Source organism: Macaca nemestrina, chromosome 18 (assembly GCF_043159975.1).
Source record: "Macaca nemestrina isolate mMacNem1 chromosome 18, mMacNem.hap1, whole genome shotgun sequence".
NCBI classification, from domain to species: Eukaryota; Metazoa; Chordata; class Mammalia; order Primates; family Cercopithecidae; genus Macaca; species Macaca nemestrina.
The window spans coordinates 52,849,576-52,865,404 of record NC_092142.1 but is presented as its reverse complement, the minus strand read 5'-3'; the positions used below and the strand labels follow the sequence as shown (position 1 = coordinate 52,865,404).

The following is a 15,829-nucleotide window of genomic DNA, read 5'->3' as shown; positions in this document are numbered from 1 at the left end:
TAGTCTCATAATATCATTTCTCTATGTCACTATCATTTAAGGAGAATGGTGGCCTCTAAATTTACCCCAAGACCTTAGATTCCTAAGCAGGATCAAAGTAAAGGCAATCTCTCAGAAGCCCACGTTTGAAGAACAAACGGAGAGTTATTAATCACTCAACAATTAACATCTTGTGCCTTAGAAGTAATAAAACCAGTCATTGGAAAATAAGAGCATCACATAGAGGGAGAACATGAGAGTCTAGCAGAAACCTATGTGCAAAGGTGGGAAAGACCAGAGTGAACAACAGCCATTTACGTTCTGAACATTTACTCAGTCTTTCAATTGGTGTGACTGACAAGCTGAAGTGCAATGGCAAATAGAGACAGCAGAGAGTGCACAATCACTAACGTGGGACTGTTAGCCAAGGAGTGGAGAAGTATGTGTGGGAAAGAAACCACTCTATTTCAGCAGTGGAAGTGACAGCTGACCACACCCACTCTCTTGAACCAAATCAAATAGCTCATGAATGATACCTTGGCTGTATTTCAAAATAATTTTTATGCAAGTATTGAGTTCACAAGACTGTTACCTGGACAAGAGGCAGTGAAGATGTCATTTCCTCCAAACCACAACTCTAATAGCAAAAGATCAAATGAAATACACTTAGGGTTCCTAACAAGGAAGACAATCATAAGTGGTTCATACACGGGAAGACCTACTTCTGACCAAAGTCCAAAATTATTAAGCTGGTATTCAATTTATGAGAGAAAAACAAAGAATCTTGGTAGAAAAAGTACCTAATCTCATTTGTAATTCTCATTCTAAAAATGTATGGTGTTGCTTGTTTGCTGTACTCACAAAGCAGACAGGTCTTGAAAGTAGTACAAATAATTGAATTTGACTTGCTTTCAAAGTAAAAACTTTGCAAGTGCAAGATAATCCAACGGTTTTCATTTTATTTTTAGTTGCACATGTTTAGCACTTTGCTTCCCATGACTTTGATAGGAAGCCAGTCATTAAGGGGTGAAAGTGCCATACCTTGCAAAGAAATGCATTAGAGAAAAAAGGGTCCTTGCTAATCTTCCTAATCTTATCTCTAGCTGCTGGACTCACACAAACCAAACTCCATCCAGTCTAATCAAGTTTGAGAGCAGGTCTGTGTTTTCCCACTGCGATGGCCCTGCTTCTGCCATCTTTGAATATTCTCCACCCATCTCTATCTATCAAAATCCTTCGTATTCCCAAAGGCCTCTGTCAGAATCTGCTCTTCTCCTTTTTCTTCCTCTGAATTACTTACTGCCTTGTGCCTTATCAACCTGGGAGACATAAGTCCTAGCTCTTTGTATAACTTCACACTTACAGCAAAAAAAAAAAAAAAAAAAAGGCAGATGAATGATTAAATGACTGGGATGAAGAAAGAGCACTTCTGATGTCACTATATTAAAATAGATTTCAAACATAATTATTGTCCAATGTTTAAGGTTACCTTTCATCAAAATATCTCAGTAGTGTGGAATAATAATAACTGAAATGCGAGAGAAGAGGATTCTGAATTTTCAGATTTAAAAGACAGAAACCAAGAGTCTTAACACATTGCCCTTTTTATGAGAATATTCTATTTAACTTTCAGGTTTTTCAGACTGTTCATACAAAGATTGAGTTCTTTCAGAGGTCTTATTTGCAACCAAAAATGTAATCAAGGCTGTTTCAATCTAGACAAAAAACAACACTGCATAATTAACTCAACTAATAAAGCCAGACTCTTTCTCACATTAAAGAAAAAAAAAAAAAAAAAGACAGATCCTGAGAATCCCAGAGGGCCACCCTGCGCTACTTATGCCAGGCTATGTGGACGCCATATGCATCCAAATTCTGTCTCAGGATAAAACGGAGATGGGGCACTCTAGAACCAGTCGGAAGACCTGAGCATCAGCTGCAAATACAACTGATTTCTCTCCTTCTACAACAAAGTGGTGGGGTGGTTGGTGGGGAGGAAGAAAAATCTTCAGCTTGTATAAGGCTTCGATCTTCCGACTTTACCTAAGGAATGAAGTCAGCTTCATGTATTCAGATAAGCAATAACAGTTCTGCTGCTTATAGAATTACAACCAAACTTTTTCCTTTGTTCTGGCAAAAGACTTCCTGTGAGAAAGCAGTCATCCTTTAAAGCTTTCCAGTCCAAAGGTCTCCCCTGGTTTGTATTCTCCCATTCCCATCCCCCAAAGGAAAAGCTCAATCCACATCACAAGGCATTTCTTGGTTCCAAGCTGTACTGGTTTCTCAAGGACTCCTGGTGAGGAAAGAAAACTGGTCATTTGAACATCCTTTCCTGGGATCTGTCTGAAGTGTAGACAAGCAGCAAAGATGAATATTAATATGCCTTCCATCATCAAAAGCTATTGCATACCCAAAGGATGATAAATATTTTAATCAGTTTTCAGCTTGTCTAGAGGAAGTCAGTTTACTCCTCAGGGACTTCCCTAGTTCTGTGCCCAAAACCTGTCCAGCCCATGCTGCTTTCTCTATATAATTTTGAAAATTTGTAACAGGAAAGTCCAAGCTTTGTTGGAGAAGTCATTTAATTTTGTGACAATTTACTAAGTTTTACCAGAAGAGGGAAATCTAAAACATGAAAGATGATAACAAATAAGACAAAACACTATGATTGTAACTTTTAGCAACACTGGTACTCTGGGAAACTAATAAGCTACTTAATCCTCTCATAAAAAAAAAAAAAAAAGATTTTCCATATTTGCATAAGTTGTTTGCCTGTGATTGCTCAACCTTCTCAGCTATAAATGCCAGAGGCATAAAACAAGACTTTCCTCTGTGCCCTCAATATTATTTTGTTTTTAAAAAGAAGTTAAAGATGTTTGGGGTATTATTTTGAGAGTTATGTTTGTTTAAGAATAAAACTAACCCAAAAATATTCCTGTGAAGCAGGTAATAAGAGGTAACACTTTAGGAAAAGGTATAAAGTTAAAAAGAATTTATTGGCCAGGTACTGTTACTCACACCTGTAATCCCAGCATTTTGGGAGGCCAAGGTGAGAGGATGACTTTAAGGCCAGGAGTTCAAGACCAGCCTGGGTAACACAGCAAGAACCTATCTCTGCAAAAATAAAAATAAATAGGCAGGCATGGTGGCTTGTAGTCCTAGCTTCTCAGGAGGCTGAGGTGGGCAAATCACTTGAGCCCAGGAGCTTGAGGCTACAGTGAGCCATGATCATACCACTGTACTCTAGCCTAGGTGACAGAGTAAGACTGTCTCAAAATAAATAAATAAATACATAAAAGATTTAAGGCCACACTGATCAACATGGGTAGGAGGAAAAGGCAGGACTAGAACACAGACCTCACGTGAACTCTTGCTTTTAACAAACATGTGTCGAGTACCTCCTATGCAGCAGATGCTGTTCTAGAGGTTGGGGAAATAAGAGTGACTAAAACAGACCAAGTCCCTGCTGCCCTCATGGAGATTATTTCAGGTAGAGACAGACAACAAATGGATATATGGGATAATCGCAGTTGGTGGAAAGTGTTAAGAGTACAGTAGAAAAGAGTAAGTCCCTGCTACAATAAGAGAGTGCTTGGTCAGAGCAACTCTCTCCAGGAAAGTGATATGAGCAACTGAATGAAATGAGGGAGAGAGTCATGTAAATTACAGAAGGACGGACATTCAAGACAGGGGCAGCGGCTTACGCAAAAATCCTGGGCAAGAGTGGGCTGGGCATGTTCTAGACATAATACGGCAGATGTTAGGGGAGGGAAAGAGGGGGAGCACTGATGGAGGTCGAGGAATGGACAGATCCTGCAGGGCATTAGGCCATTGCAAGGAAGGTGGATTTCTAAACGTGATAGTAGGTTTGAAACAGGGGAGTGAAATGACGACCTGCCTTGTATCTCAAAGGAACATTCTGATTGGGATGGACATAGGGTATTAGAAGCAGGAAAGCTGGTTGAGAGGCTATTTTATAAACGATGGTAGTTTTTACCAAGGTGGTAGCACAGGAGGTAGTGATGGGTAGTCAGGTCATGAGTATATTTTGAAAGTAGAGCTAACTGGATTCACTGATAAATCAAGAGATACATCAAGAAGACTCCAAGGTTTTAGTCTGGGCAACTGGATGGTTCAAATTACTGAACTGTGAAACACTAGGGATTACAGAAATCAAACCGTGGGTTTTGGATATGTTACCTTTGAGATGTTTATTACTGGATGGCTGAATACTGCCCACCCTTCCCAAACAATGTTCAGGTGTCCAAGACACGAAACTTCAGTATCAGAAACACATGAATGTATTACAGGCATTGGTCTATGCCACCACTCCCATCCTTTAAAAAATGTCACTGCTAACTGCATGAAAAGTTTATGTCATTAAGTAAAATATGAAACCTCTTAATCCCCCAACATCTGTTAAAGAACATCTGATGCATAATTCTGGATATTTCATAATCTGTCATTTCAATCAATAATATTTAATAAGAGGGCTATATATGTTCAAGCTACCACCAGTTCTAAGTCTTTATAACCAATGCAGATATGGCTATGCAGGTATGTGTAAAACATTAAACTTTAATTATGAATAGTGCCGAAGACTCCAGATTTTTAGTTGAAAGCTAATTTTGTCAATCAAAATAAGTAGGAGATTCATTGAGTGGTATTAAAAAAAAAAACAAGTAGGAGATGATCTGCCTGAGATTTTTATACATCTGAAGGAAAAATTTACAATTGAGACTGTCACAGGTGGTTCCAGATGGACTGAGATCATGCAAAGAAAATGAAAAAAAACACGTCAATCACATTTAACTTGTTAGGAAAAGATGCTATTAAAAATATCATCTACAATCACAGAGATCCTTTCAGGAATGCAGAAAAAATAGATCACAGTTCCCTTTGGTTAAAAAAGGGTCATTATTTTGCAGATGTCAACGAGGAGGGAACAGGATGGTGGTTATGTTACCCATAAGGCATGGAAGGGCCAACTTAATGTGTTCCCGGGGCTCTCTGGTAAGTCATTTTTTGGCACTGGGAGCACATTTCTCCATAGAGACATTTTTGTACAATATGGAAAGATTCCCAGCCCAGCCTCCCGAAGTATTTAACCCACAGTGGATAGACGCATTGCAAGAGGAGCAATGAGTTCCAAATTGTTGTGAGTCCCTTTAGCTCCTGGACTGAACCCCAGCTCCAGAGGAAGGAAAATGAGGAAAGGAAAGGGATGCTGTCACCAAGGAAGACTCGGTCAACCGGCCTCGAAGTAAGGATTCCTCAGCTGAAGACTGTTCACACTTCCTTCTAAAATCAATACTGGTGATACCTTGCATTTATGTGTTTCATATTTTACAAACTTTCTCATTGGATCATCATAACAATACTCTTCAAAAGGTAACAGGTTTAGCGATTATTCCTTAACCAACTTGGGGAAAAAAAAGATTTTAACATCTTGACAATATTCCAAATAAATGGCATGACATCCTTTGGAAATCTTGCTTCTCTTTCAAAACTGCAGGTCTGATGATTATTATTATTATTTTGCAAACTACTTCATTCTTCTAGACTGAGATTCTTCTAGGATATTTCAGAGGTAATTATAATAAAGTAAATAACAGACTAGAGCTGAATTTAATCCCTCTACCATGCTCCCCACCTCCCCCCCAAAAAAAACAACCTAGATGAAATAAGGTATATCATTTGTTTTATGTTATATCTTCTCCAGGAAAAATAGAAATTTCTGACATTCCAATCCTGCACCAGGGTTTCTTAATTCATATCTGAAATGCTATGATGGTCTGCTAGTCAAAGCAATCCAAAATAAATTCCAGCAGCCAAGGCTAAAATAGCACCCCAGGGAAAATAGCAGGATCTTTACACCTTTACATCAATTTGAATTTCAGGATGGTTAAAACTATTTAAAGCAGCAGAATTCATCTTTTTTTCTTTACATATAGAATGTGTGAAATGTGCATATGTGTGTGTGTGCACATGTACGTGCGTGTGTTTAACGAAGGTTGTCAAAATTTAGCCAAATCCTACAGAACCGAGGTTAAAACAGAAACCCTGGCTGTTTACTCCAGTTTTTCTCTCCACACACTAAGAGTTAAGAGAGATGGCAAGGCTGTCACTTGGAATTTCCTAGCTCCTGTCACTTTGTCTCAGCATCTTCAGCATTTTTAGTCTTGCTCCTATTGTGTGCAGAGCAGAGGCACTAGGAACGATCCTCTTAACATTCCTGAGATGTACCAGGCACATCCTAGGACTTGGTACCAATAAAGCTCAACTCTCACACAGCTCATGTAAGGGTTAAAAACAGAAAGTCCTACCCACTGGTTTGCTCTGATGTTCCTGGAGATATTGTCACTGGATGTATCCTCAGTAGAATTCTATTCAACACCTCTGTCTTTAAGTACAAAGCTGTAGGCTGTAGCAGCTTTAAGAAACATAAGTATCCCTTTTTTCTGCTGCACAGTATCTGTGTGTGAAATTCTCTAAAGGGGTTTAAGTATTTACCCTGAACACTATCAGACGGTTTCTAAAATTTTCCTTATCCAGTTGCAAAAACACTTCAAAGAGAATCATAAACACAGTCCTTTGTGCTTTCGATGCACACTGTGTTTTTGAGGCTTAAGCCTGAATTCTCTTGGAATTGTATATTCTTTTTTCCCGAAAAGACAGGATACACAACACTTTCTTGTAAAATTCCTTACTAAAGGTGCAGACGCTTAGGGAAAAAAAATGGAAAACTCTGAAATTCATAAGATAATCAAAAAAGGAATCAAAACGTGTAAGAAATTCATTGCTAAATCACATGTAAAATTTCTCCCGAGATGTTTTACTTTTAATAGAACAATATAGCTGTGGGGAATTGGAGTGGGTGGGGAATTGGAGTGGGTGGGTAGGAAGGAGAATGGAAAGAATCGAGCTTCCCTGAACACTTTTAAGATAACCAAAAACCAAAGATTTAAACCAAAGATTTTAAGCTGCTCCAGCTGCAAGTGACTTTTTCGTTTTTCCAAATTTTCAAAACTAAACATAAAGGTCTGCATACCGGTTTCAGAAACTGAATTTTTGGATGCTTATGACTCTTTATCCACCTCTAATCTGTGCTTATCTTGAGTCACTCAGCACTGCCCCAGTCAAAAAAGAGAATTTACATTTTAATTTAAAACCACTAGACATCTCACATAGGATCCTAAATTATTATAATATACTCTGCTCCTAAATCAGAAATGCTAACCCTGAAAAAATGAGGAGACTGGATTATGTTGGCTGATGTAACTTACTGTGCACATTAACACTGAAAAGAAGGGAGAAAAAAATTATACACACACACACACACACACACAACAATTGGTGACTTTCCCATTAATGCAAACAAAAAAAATTCAATATTTATATTTACATCACTTTCTTCTGCACATCCCCCAAAATTTTCAATCCTAGAAGGAAGTTTAAAATAAACTTAGCTAATTGAACTATAATACAATAGCAAATACCAGTATACTCAGTAAATATTTCAGTAAATGGAAAAGCAACCTTGTTCCTATATTCAGTTTTAAAGAATTTATTCTAAAGCACTCTGATGAGAGCTTCATTAATCTCTCCAAAAATAAACAAACTACTGCTCGGCTCAATCATTCCCTATGACTGTGTAACCTACATGAAGTGTAACCTACGCTGAGGAAGACTCATCCACACAGCCACGGGCAGGCTCCTGGCAAGGGCCTTCCCAGATGATTTACACAGGCCAAAATAGCAGGGGAAAAGGCATGACTCATCTTAAAGTTAAACTATTATAACTAACTTGTCAGGGACAACCTTTACCTTCTTAAGTACATTTCTCTCTTAAAACTTTAACAACAAGAAACTGGTTACATTATTAAATAAAACACCTACTCATTTTCCACATCTCTCTGCTCTCCTGTGCCAAATTTTAACATAAATGGATAGAAATAAATGTAGCCTATAGCTTACCTAACATAATTATATGTTGTGTTTTACACTGTTTCAAAACGGATACATTAAAATAATCCAGTCTTGGCTCCTACCCACTAAAGTCAATAAAGGTTATTAAGGCCAACTGCCATTTAAATGCATTGCTATAACAGCACAAGGAATTGTCAGAACAGGAAATGCAATTAAAAATATTCAAAACCATCAGGATCTACTTTTTCTTCTAAAAGAAAAAAACCAAGGAAAACAGCCAGAAGAATTTCTCTCCAGTATAGAAATCATCAATACTTTTGAAAATGTTTACTCTGAAAACGATTGTCAAATATTTCCACTGGATTATACCAAATTGACCTTTTTTTTTTTTTAAGGTCAATAGGAAAGGAATAAATGTCACCAATTTAGAGGATTTCGCACCTAGCATTCTTTTCTGTATCATTGTGAATTTGATAGTGTTAAAACATTTTTATAGGTAAAATAAATGTCAGTTTTGCAAAGAGCGATACCAGACCCTGAGAGACAAATGGCCTATCCGTTGAATCTCTGGCTACAGCAAGACTTCCTCACCTCACAGGAGACTTTAGCTTTTCATATTTCTCTTTACCCAGAAAGCAAAGCAGTTGCACAGTTTCTTTCAAATGGTAACTCTCTCTTATCCTGAAGAGTCTTCTCATAACACAATCATCTTGGATGGCGGGGGCGGTGGCGGGAAGGAAGTGCATCGGGTTTTTAAAAAATTAAAATAAAAAACAAATATTTGAATAGTATTATAGTGTTATAATGCCATCCTCAATAGGGAGCAAAGAGGAGGGGAAAGGCCAGACTAAATTCCTGGGTTACAAGAAAGGGTTATGTTGCTTTGGGCTTAATGGCTCATACATTCATGAGGTAATATTCAGGGAAAATGTGATATTTTATCAGAATGTCATTCAAATATAAGGTTTAACATTTACATCACAAGAGCATGGACGGAGTAAAACTATCCGCCGGGAGAAAAATGGCAAGAATAAACAGTGTGATAAAAATGGTGTTTGCTGGGACAGGAAATGGGAAGTGGAGGATGGGGGAGTTTTAGAGACAGCTGACTAAACTTTTTGAAATATGTGACTGGTTATGACATGTGAAGCAATTACCATTAATGGAAGAAAAGCGATTTCAAAGCTCATTTTCCATTCTTCTATATCCTTCCTGAGACTACACCTTCCAACCACAAAGTGAAAAAAGAACACAAAGACAGAAATCACAGCGCTAGTCTCTTCCCTCGTACAAGGGCCGATAAAGGTTGCTTTACTCATAAGCAAAAGGGGAAAAGTAATGTACATATTCCCTGAGGTTTTTTATTTTATTTTCTCAGCAAAAGAGATCGATGATATTTTGCAGGACAAAATGCACTGATTAAAGAAATCCTTCCACAACACACACATGATTTTACAATTCAAAAAAAGCATAAAGATAAAAAAGAATCGTTTGTCTAAAATGATCATCATTTTGAGTCAGATAGTCCCTGGAAGCAAAGTGAGGACACTCAGAAATTCCATTTGGATTAGTCTAATGCTATACAATCCAAATGTGCACCAAACACTGTACTTTTTATGGTAAATTGCTGTTGAATTTGTTAACCCACAACTGATATCCTGTGTTATGGAATCTTGGAGATTACAGCTAACTTGAAGCAACAGGGATAATTCTTGACAGTTAATGGTATTTTTGTATGCATTTTCCTGAAAGGCTAACATCTTGGGGCCTCAATCTGGTAGCTCAACATTGCCCCCTACTGCTGGCAACTGAGAAAATATGAGGTGGGCTGGTACCAAGTGGAAATCTAACCAGCCACTGCCAATTCCACCCGAGTATACAAATACCAGATGGCACTGCACGAACACAGCCACAGAACCGTAGACCCATCCAACAATTATTCTGTTCTGTCTTTTCCAATAGAAAAAAGAAATTACTTGAATTTGTAAGAAGTCATTTGTAAAAGGCTTGAAGCAATGCTTACATTTAATTTGGAAGAAACATCCCTTTTGGCCGGGCACGGTGGCTCAAGCCTGTAATCCCAGCACTTTGGGAGGCTGAGACGGGTGGATCACGAGGTCAGGAGATCGAGACCATCCTGGCTAACACGGTGAAACCCCGTCTCTACTAAAAATACAAAAAAAAAACTAGCCGGACGAGGTGGCGGGCGCCTGTAGTCCCAGCTACTCGGGAGGCTGAGGCAGGAGAATGGCGTGAACCCGGGAGACGGAGCTTGCAGTGAGCTGAGATCCGGCCACTGCACTTCAGCCTGGGCAACAGAGCGAGACTCCGTCTCAAAAAAAAAAAAAAAAGAAACATCCCTTTTATCTGGGCCTAACTCTTGACTCTGCTGATAAAGATCATCCCAAGGCATGCTGAGGAGAGACACTGAGGCCACTGATCTCCCTCAGAACACTTAGGAATTCCATGCCAACTGCTGGGAAACTTGGGCCAGAGAGTTCGCAGAATTGCTTTTCCTTTTGGTATTTTTTATACAAGAGCGACAAAACAAAAGATATTTTCTCTTAACGAATGTGCCACCACCTTCAAATTATTTATGCACCAATTTACGTAGATATAACTAAATCCCTTAAATGAATTCATAATGAATATCACTGGTAAGCTCACAATACCAGTATTTTATTTTGTGTGTGTGTGTGTGTGTGTGTGTGTGTGTGTACGTGAGACAAGGTCTCACTCTGTCACCCAGGCTAGAGCGCAGTAACGCGATCACAGCTCACTGTAGCCTTGACCTCCTGGGCTCCAATGATCCTCTCACCTCAGCCTCCCAAGTAGCTCAGACTATAGGCACGCACCACCACAGGCGGATAATGTTTTTTATTTCGTACAGATGAGGTCTCACTATGTTGCCCACACTAGTCTCAAACTCCTGGGCTCAAGGAATCCTCCCAATTTGGCCTCCCAAAATGCTGAGAAGACAGGTATAAGCCACCTTGCTGGGCTAGATTTTACAAAAAAAAAAAAAAAGGCTCTTGAACAAAAACAAAATCAAGGGCCAAGTACGGTGGTTCACGCCTGTAATCCCAACACTTTAGGAGGCTGAGATGGGCAGATTACCTGAGGTCAGAAGTTGGAGACCAGCCTGGCCAACATGGTGAAACTCTGTCTCTTCTAAAAAATACGAAAATTAGGCAGGCACAGTGGCGGGCACCTGTAATCCCAGCTACTCGGGAGGCTGAGGCAGGAGAATTGCTTGAACCCAGGAGGCGGAGGTTGCAGGGAGCTGAGATCGTGCCATTGCACTCCAGGCTGGATGACAGAGCAAGACTCCGTCTCAAAAAAAAAAAAAAAAAATCATTAAGAGCTCCTTTCTTATTTGCTCTTCAACTCTAATTCACAGAGTTGTCAAATTACAACTTCAAAGTCAAGCTGATGTCTTAGAGCCAAGGTTCATCAAGTTAAGAGGTTCTAACTCATATGTAAATGGACAAAATCAGAATTACACAGTAGGAGGAAAAAAAAACGTTGCCCTGAAACTGAAGCTGCCTTTATATAAGAAGCCCATAAAAATGGAGAGTACTCATAACAGGCTTAGTTTAGGAACAGAACTGACCAAGGGGATTTAGGCACAGACTTTTCATTAACTCCAATTCAGTTTCACAATGCTCGGTTTTGCATTGATTCAGGTCTTTGGAGAAATCAATTTTTGTGATACTATTAATACATTAAAAGGATTATAACATTCCTTCCCCAGACACATATCCATGAAAAGGTACGATTTAAAGATTTGAGATGTCTGGAAAGCAAGGACTTTTGGATTCTGATCCCGACTTTTAAACTGGGGCCTTCAGAGTTGTGACTTGACATTTTCATTATTATAAAGTAGGAATTAGGGTAGACCCTATGTTAAATATTCTTATCACAAAAATAATAATTATAATAAATAAGACAGAAGAAAACTTTTGGAGGTGATGGATAGGTTTATGGCATAGACTGCTGTGATGGTTTCACAAATGTACACGTATCTCTAAACTCAGGTTGTACACATTAAATAAGTACAGTTTTTTGTAGGGCAATCATACCCCAATAAAGTGGCTTTAAAAAAATAAAATAGGGATTAGCAATAGCTATCCATTTTTGCAGATTAGTTCATTGTTTCCAGCACATTTCAAATTCTGTGCAGAGGTACTATCTCCAGAGTTTGCAGGCGTTTACCACTTTTCTACTACATTCCAAATCCGATTGTTTGAAGGCAGAACAGTGAGGTGGTGAAGAGCAAGGACCCCAGAGGCAGCCTTCTAGAGTTCAAATTCCAGCTTCCTCACCTGTTAGCTGGGTGACCTTGAGGAAGTTACATAAACCCTTTGTGTTTTGGTCTCCTCGTTAGAAAAACGGGGAATACAGGGCCGGGCGCGCTGGCTCATGCCTGTAATCCCGGCACTTTGGGAGGCCGAGGCGGGCGGATCACAAGGTCAGGAGATCGAGACCACGGTGAAACCCCGTCTCTACTAAAAATACAAAAAATGAGCCAGGTGCGGTGGCAGGCGCCTGTAGTCCCAGCTACTCAGGAGGCTGAGGCTGGAGAATAGCGTGAATCCGGGAGGCGGAGCTTGCAGTGAGCCGATACCGCGCCACTGCACTCCAGCCTGGGTGACAGAGCGAGACACTGTCTCAAAAAAAAAAAAAAAAGAAAAAAGAAAAATGGGGAATACATTACACCTATGTTATGGGGTGTCATAAAAGTTAAAGAAATTATATAGAAAACACACAGAATAATGTCTGGTACTTAATAAGTATTATGTAAGTGTTTGCTATTATTATTATTACTATTATTTTAATTAAGACTTAATGCAAGACCTCCATGTGGCTTCAGCCTGCCTTCCAGCTGCATTTCTCCCACATTATCTGCACTCCTTGCTCTGGTCACACCGGACTTCCTCACTTCTGGCCTTGCCTTTTACAGTTCCTGGAGTCTAAAGTTCATCCCCAGATCCGCCATCCCATCATACTCCTCAGCATTCAAGGGTGCCAAAAACCACATCTGCCATTTCACCACCATCCCAGCCAGCTCAAGTGGTCTCAATGTAATGCTCCCTCCTCTGGAACTGTGATTTTCTTTTAACATTTAACATATATTACCGGATTTCATTTTAGCTAACGTCATACCTGGTGATATTCGTGCCCCTCTCCTTGTTCAACTGTTGGATCACAGTGGTTGAGAGTACAAGCTGTGGAGCCAGCCTGCCTGGGGTTCCCCCTTGCTTTGCCACTTACTCCGTGACCTTGGGGGAGGCCCTTCATTTCCCTGTCCCTCAGTTTTCACATCCATACATTCAGGCCTGGAAAACTGTCTATACCTCTTAGCGTTGCTGTAAAATTTTTTTAAGTTAATACTGGGAAAACAGAGTAGCACCTGATGCATATAAAAATGCAAATAAATGTTAAATACTATTTTCAAATTGTTATCCTCTTATCACCACTTCCTAGTATATGTCCAGCACATGCCTTATGAGGAGAAAATAATATAAATGCTTATTGAACTAAATTGAGGTTGTACTGACAAAATCCTGGCTATACCCATCACCTTACCAAGAAGAACCTAACTTGATAATTAGGAATAATTAAATCTACATTTGCCTATGCAAATGAGGCAGTGGAGGATTTGTATAACACAGCAGTCCACAAAACACGGTCGGTCCCAGGCCTCATGGACTTACCACACCCTCCATCTTCTTCCACAGTGCTTCCAATTGAGCCATGGGTTGACACCACCAGTCAGTGCACTTTCTGTATCGATTGCCTTGAAACCAAAACTGCCTCAGCCACTCAAACTCGACCTGTGGACCATAAAGAGAAGATGGTGGTTTTAATTCCCTTGTGATAGACAATCAAGGACAATGACTTCGTCTTTTAATTCTCCTCCGGTAATTTGACGGCCATAGGATGAGAAAAGGTGAGAAAGGTCAGCCTAACCAGTTCCCAGTATAAGCTGGCATCTCCAGAGCATTTCTGCAATGCTAAGAAAAGAATAGTCTTAAAACTGAGGTCTGGCCAGACGTGTTGGTTCATGCCTATAATCTCAATAGTTTGGCAGGCCGAGGCATGAGGATCGCTTGAGGCCAGGAGTTTGAGCCTAGCCTGGGCAACATTGCAAGATGCTGTCTCTACAAAAACAATTAAAAATAAATTGGCCAAGCACAGTGGTGTGTGCTGGTCGTCCTGGCTGCTTGGGAGGCTGAGGCAAGAGGATTCCTTGAGCCTAGGAGTTTGAGGCTGGGATGAGCTCTAATTGTGCCACTGCATTCCATCCAGCCTGGGCAACAGAGCAAGAGTCTCTGTGTTAAAATAAAATAAAATAAAATAAAATAAAATAAAATAAAATAATTAAAAAGCTGAAATTCTCTTACACAACCCAGCTCACGCCACAGAGGGGTTTTCAATCACATTTATTAGTCAGATGTGAGGAAACTATAAGTCAATCAACAATAAATACTGAGATCCTAATTATAAAGTAAGCTGTACTATGTTTGATGGGAAAGACATAAACCAAATGTGTTTTTATTAAATGTCTTTATTTAAGGCTGATATTAAAAGCAAAACATGGATACATATTAGGAAATATTAATTATAAGTTTCTTAAATTGCAATAAATTAAAATAACTTACCCATGGGCCGGGCGTGGTGGCTCACGCCTATAATCCCAGCACTTTGGGAGGCCGAGGTGGGCGGATCACAAGGTCAGGAGATCGAGACCATGGTGAAACCCCGTCTCAACTAAAAATAGAAAAAATTAGCCGGGCGCAGGGGCGGGCGCCTGTAGTCCCAGCTACTCGGGAGGCTGAGGCAGGAGAATGGTGTGAACCCGGGAGGCGGAGCTTGCAGTGAGCCGAGATTGTGCCACTGCACTCCAGCCTGGGCGACAGAGCGAGACTCCGTCTCAAAAAAAAAAAAAAAAAAACAAAAACAAAAACAAAAAAAAACTTACCCATGGGCCAGGAGGAGCTGGTGATAATCTTAACCTGTATATATAAAACTAATTATGGAGGCACACATTAAACCTACAAAGCCATTCAAATTGTCACTTGTCAACTCAGGGCAGGTGACAATAGGTTAAAAAGAAGAGTAGCAAACATATTAGTACAAGTTGAATATCCCTTATCTGAAATGCTTGAGACCAAAAGGATTTCTGATTTTAGAATATTTGTGTTATATACTTACTGGTCAAGCATTTCAAATCCAAAATCTGAAATTCTCCAATAAACATTTCCTTTGAGCATCATGTTTATGCTCAAAAAGCTCTGAATATTGGAGCACCTCAAATTTCAGATTTTCAGATCAGAAATACCCAAGTAACTTACTTTCCTTCCGATGAATCTACTACGGTAAACTTCAACTGTTTGCCACCTTGGCAGTCCTCCTATTCCAGTCAAATCCCACCCACCCCTTCCCCAAACAGCCCATGTGGTCTGAAGAGGATCCAACTCCAACGCCAGGGGTGGAATATGCAACCCAGGTCTAGGCCAATCGGCCCACTAGATTCTGTAGTCACAGAACTAGGATTGAGAGCAATAGGAATATGTCCAATCAGAAGAAGTCTCAAGACTATCAGAAACTACAGGAAGAAGACTCTGCAGCTATTTTGCCAGCAATGGGAAGAATGGAGCCAACACAGGGGGTAACTGCAAGACGAAAAGACAAAAACCACATCCTGATATCAACTGACCCTTGATCAAACTATTCCTGAAACTGTTTTTATTTAAGCCGGTTCAGGTTGAATGTTTTGCCCTTTGCAACTAAAATAATCCCAACATATTTGGATGATGGGCTGAGTTAACCTATGGAAATATAAAAAATTTTCTATCCATTTTCTAATTCTTCTATCATTCATCAACTTGAAAATCAAGGTACAATGCTACTGATC

General features: G+C 39.7%; 1 protein-coding gene across 10 annotated transcripts in view; it reads right to left on the bottom strand.

Moving 5' to 3' along the window:
• LOC105494095 (FTO alpha-ketoglutarate dependent dioxygenase) overlaps nucleotides 1–15,829 on the bottom strand; it is a 445,404-nt gene that overhangs the window by 241,130 nt on the left and 188,445 nt on the right. For all 10 annotated transcript variants that reach the window (XR_011616468.1, XM_071084539.1, XM_071084538.1 and 7 more), the window contains one exon: nucleotides 13,626–13,745. Coding sequence is in view for 9 of the 10 variants with exons in the window: in XM_071084539.1 (XP_070940640.1) it covers nucleotides 13,626–13,745 (120 nt within the window). In the remaining variant the exon portion in view is untranslated. The remainder of the gene's footprint in view (nucleotides 1–13,625; nucleotides 13,746–15,829) is intronic.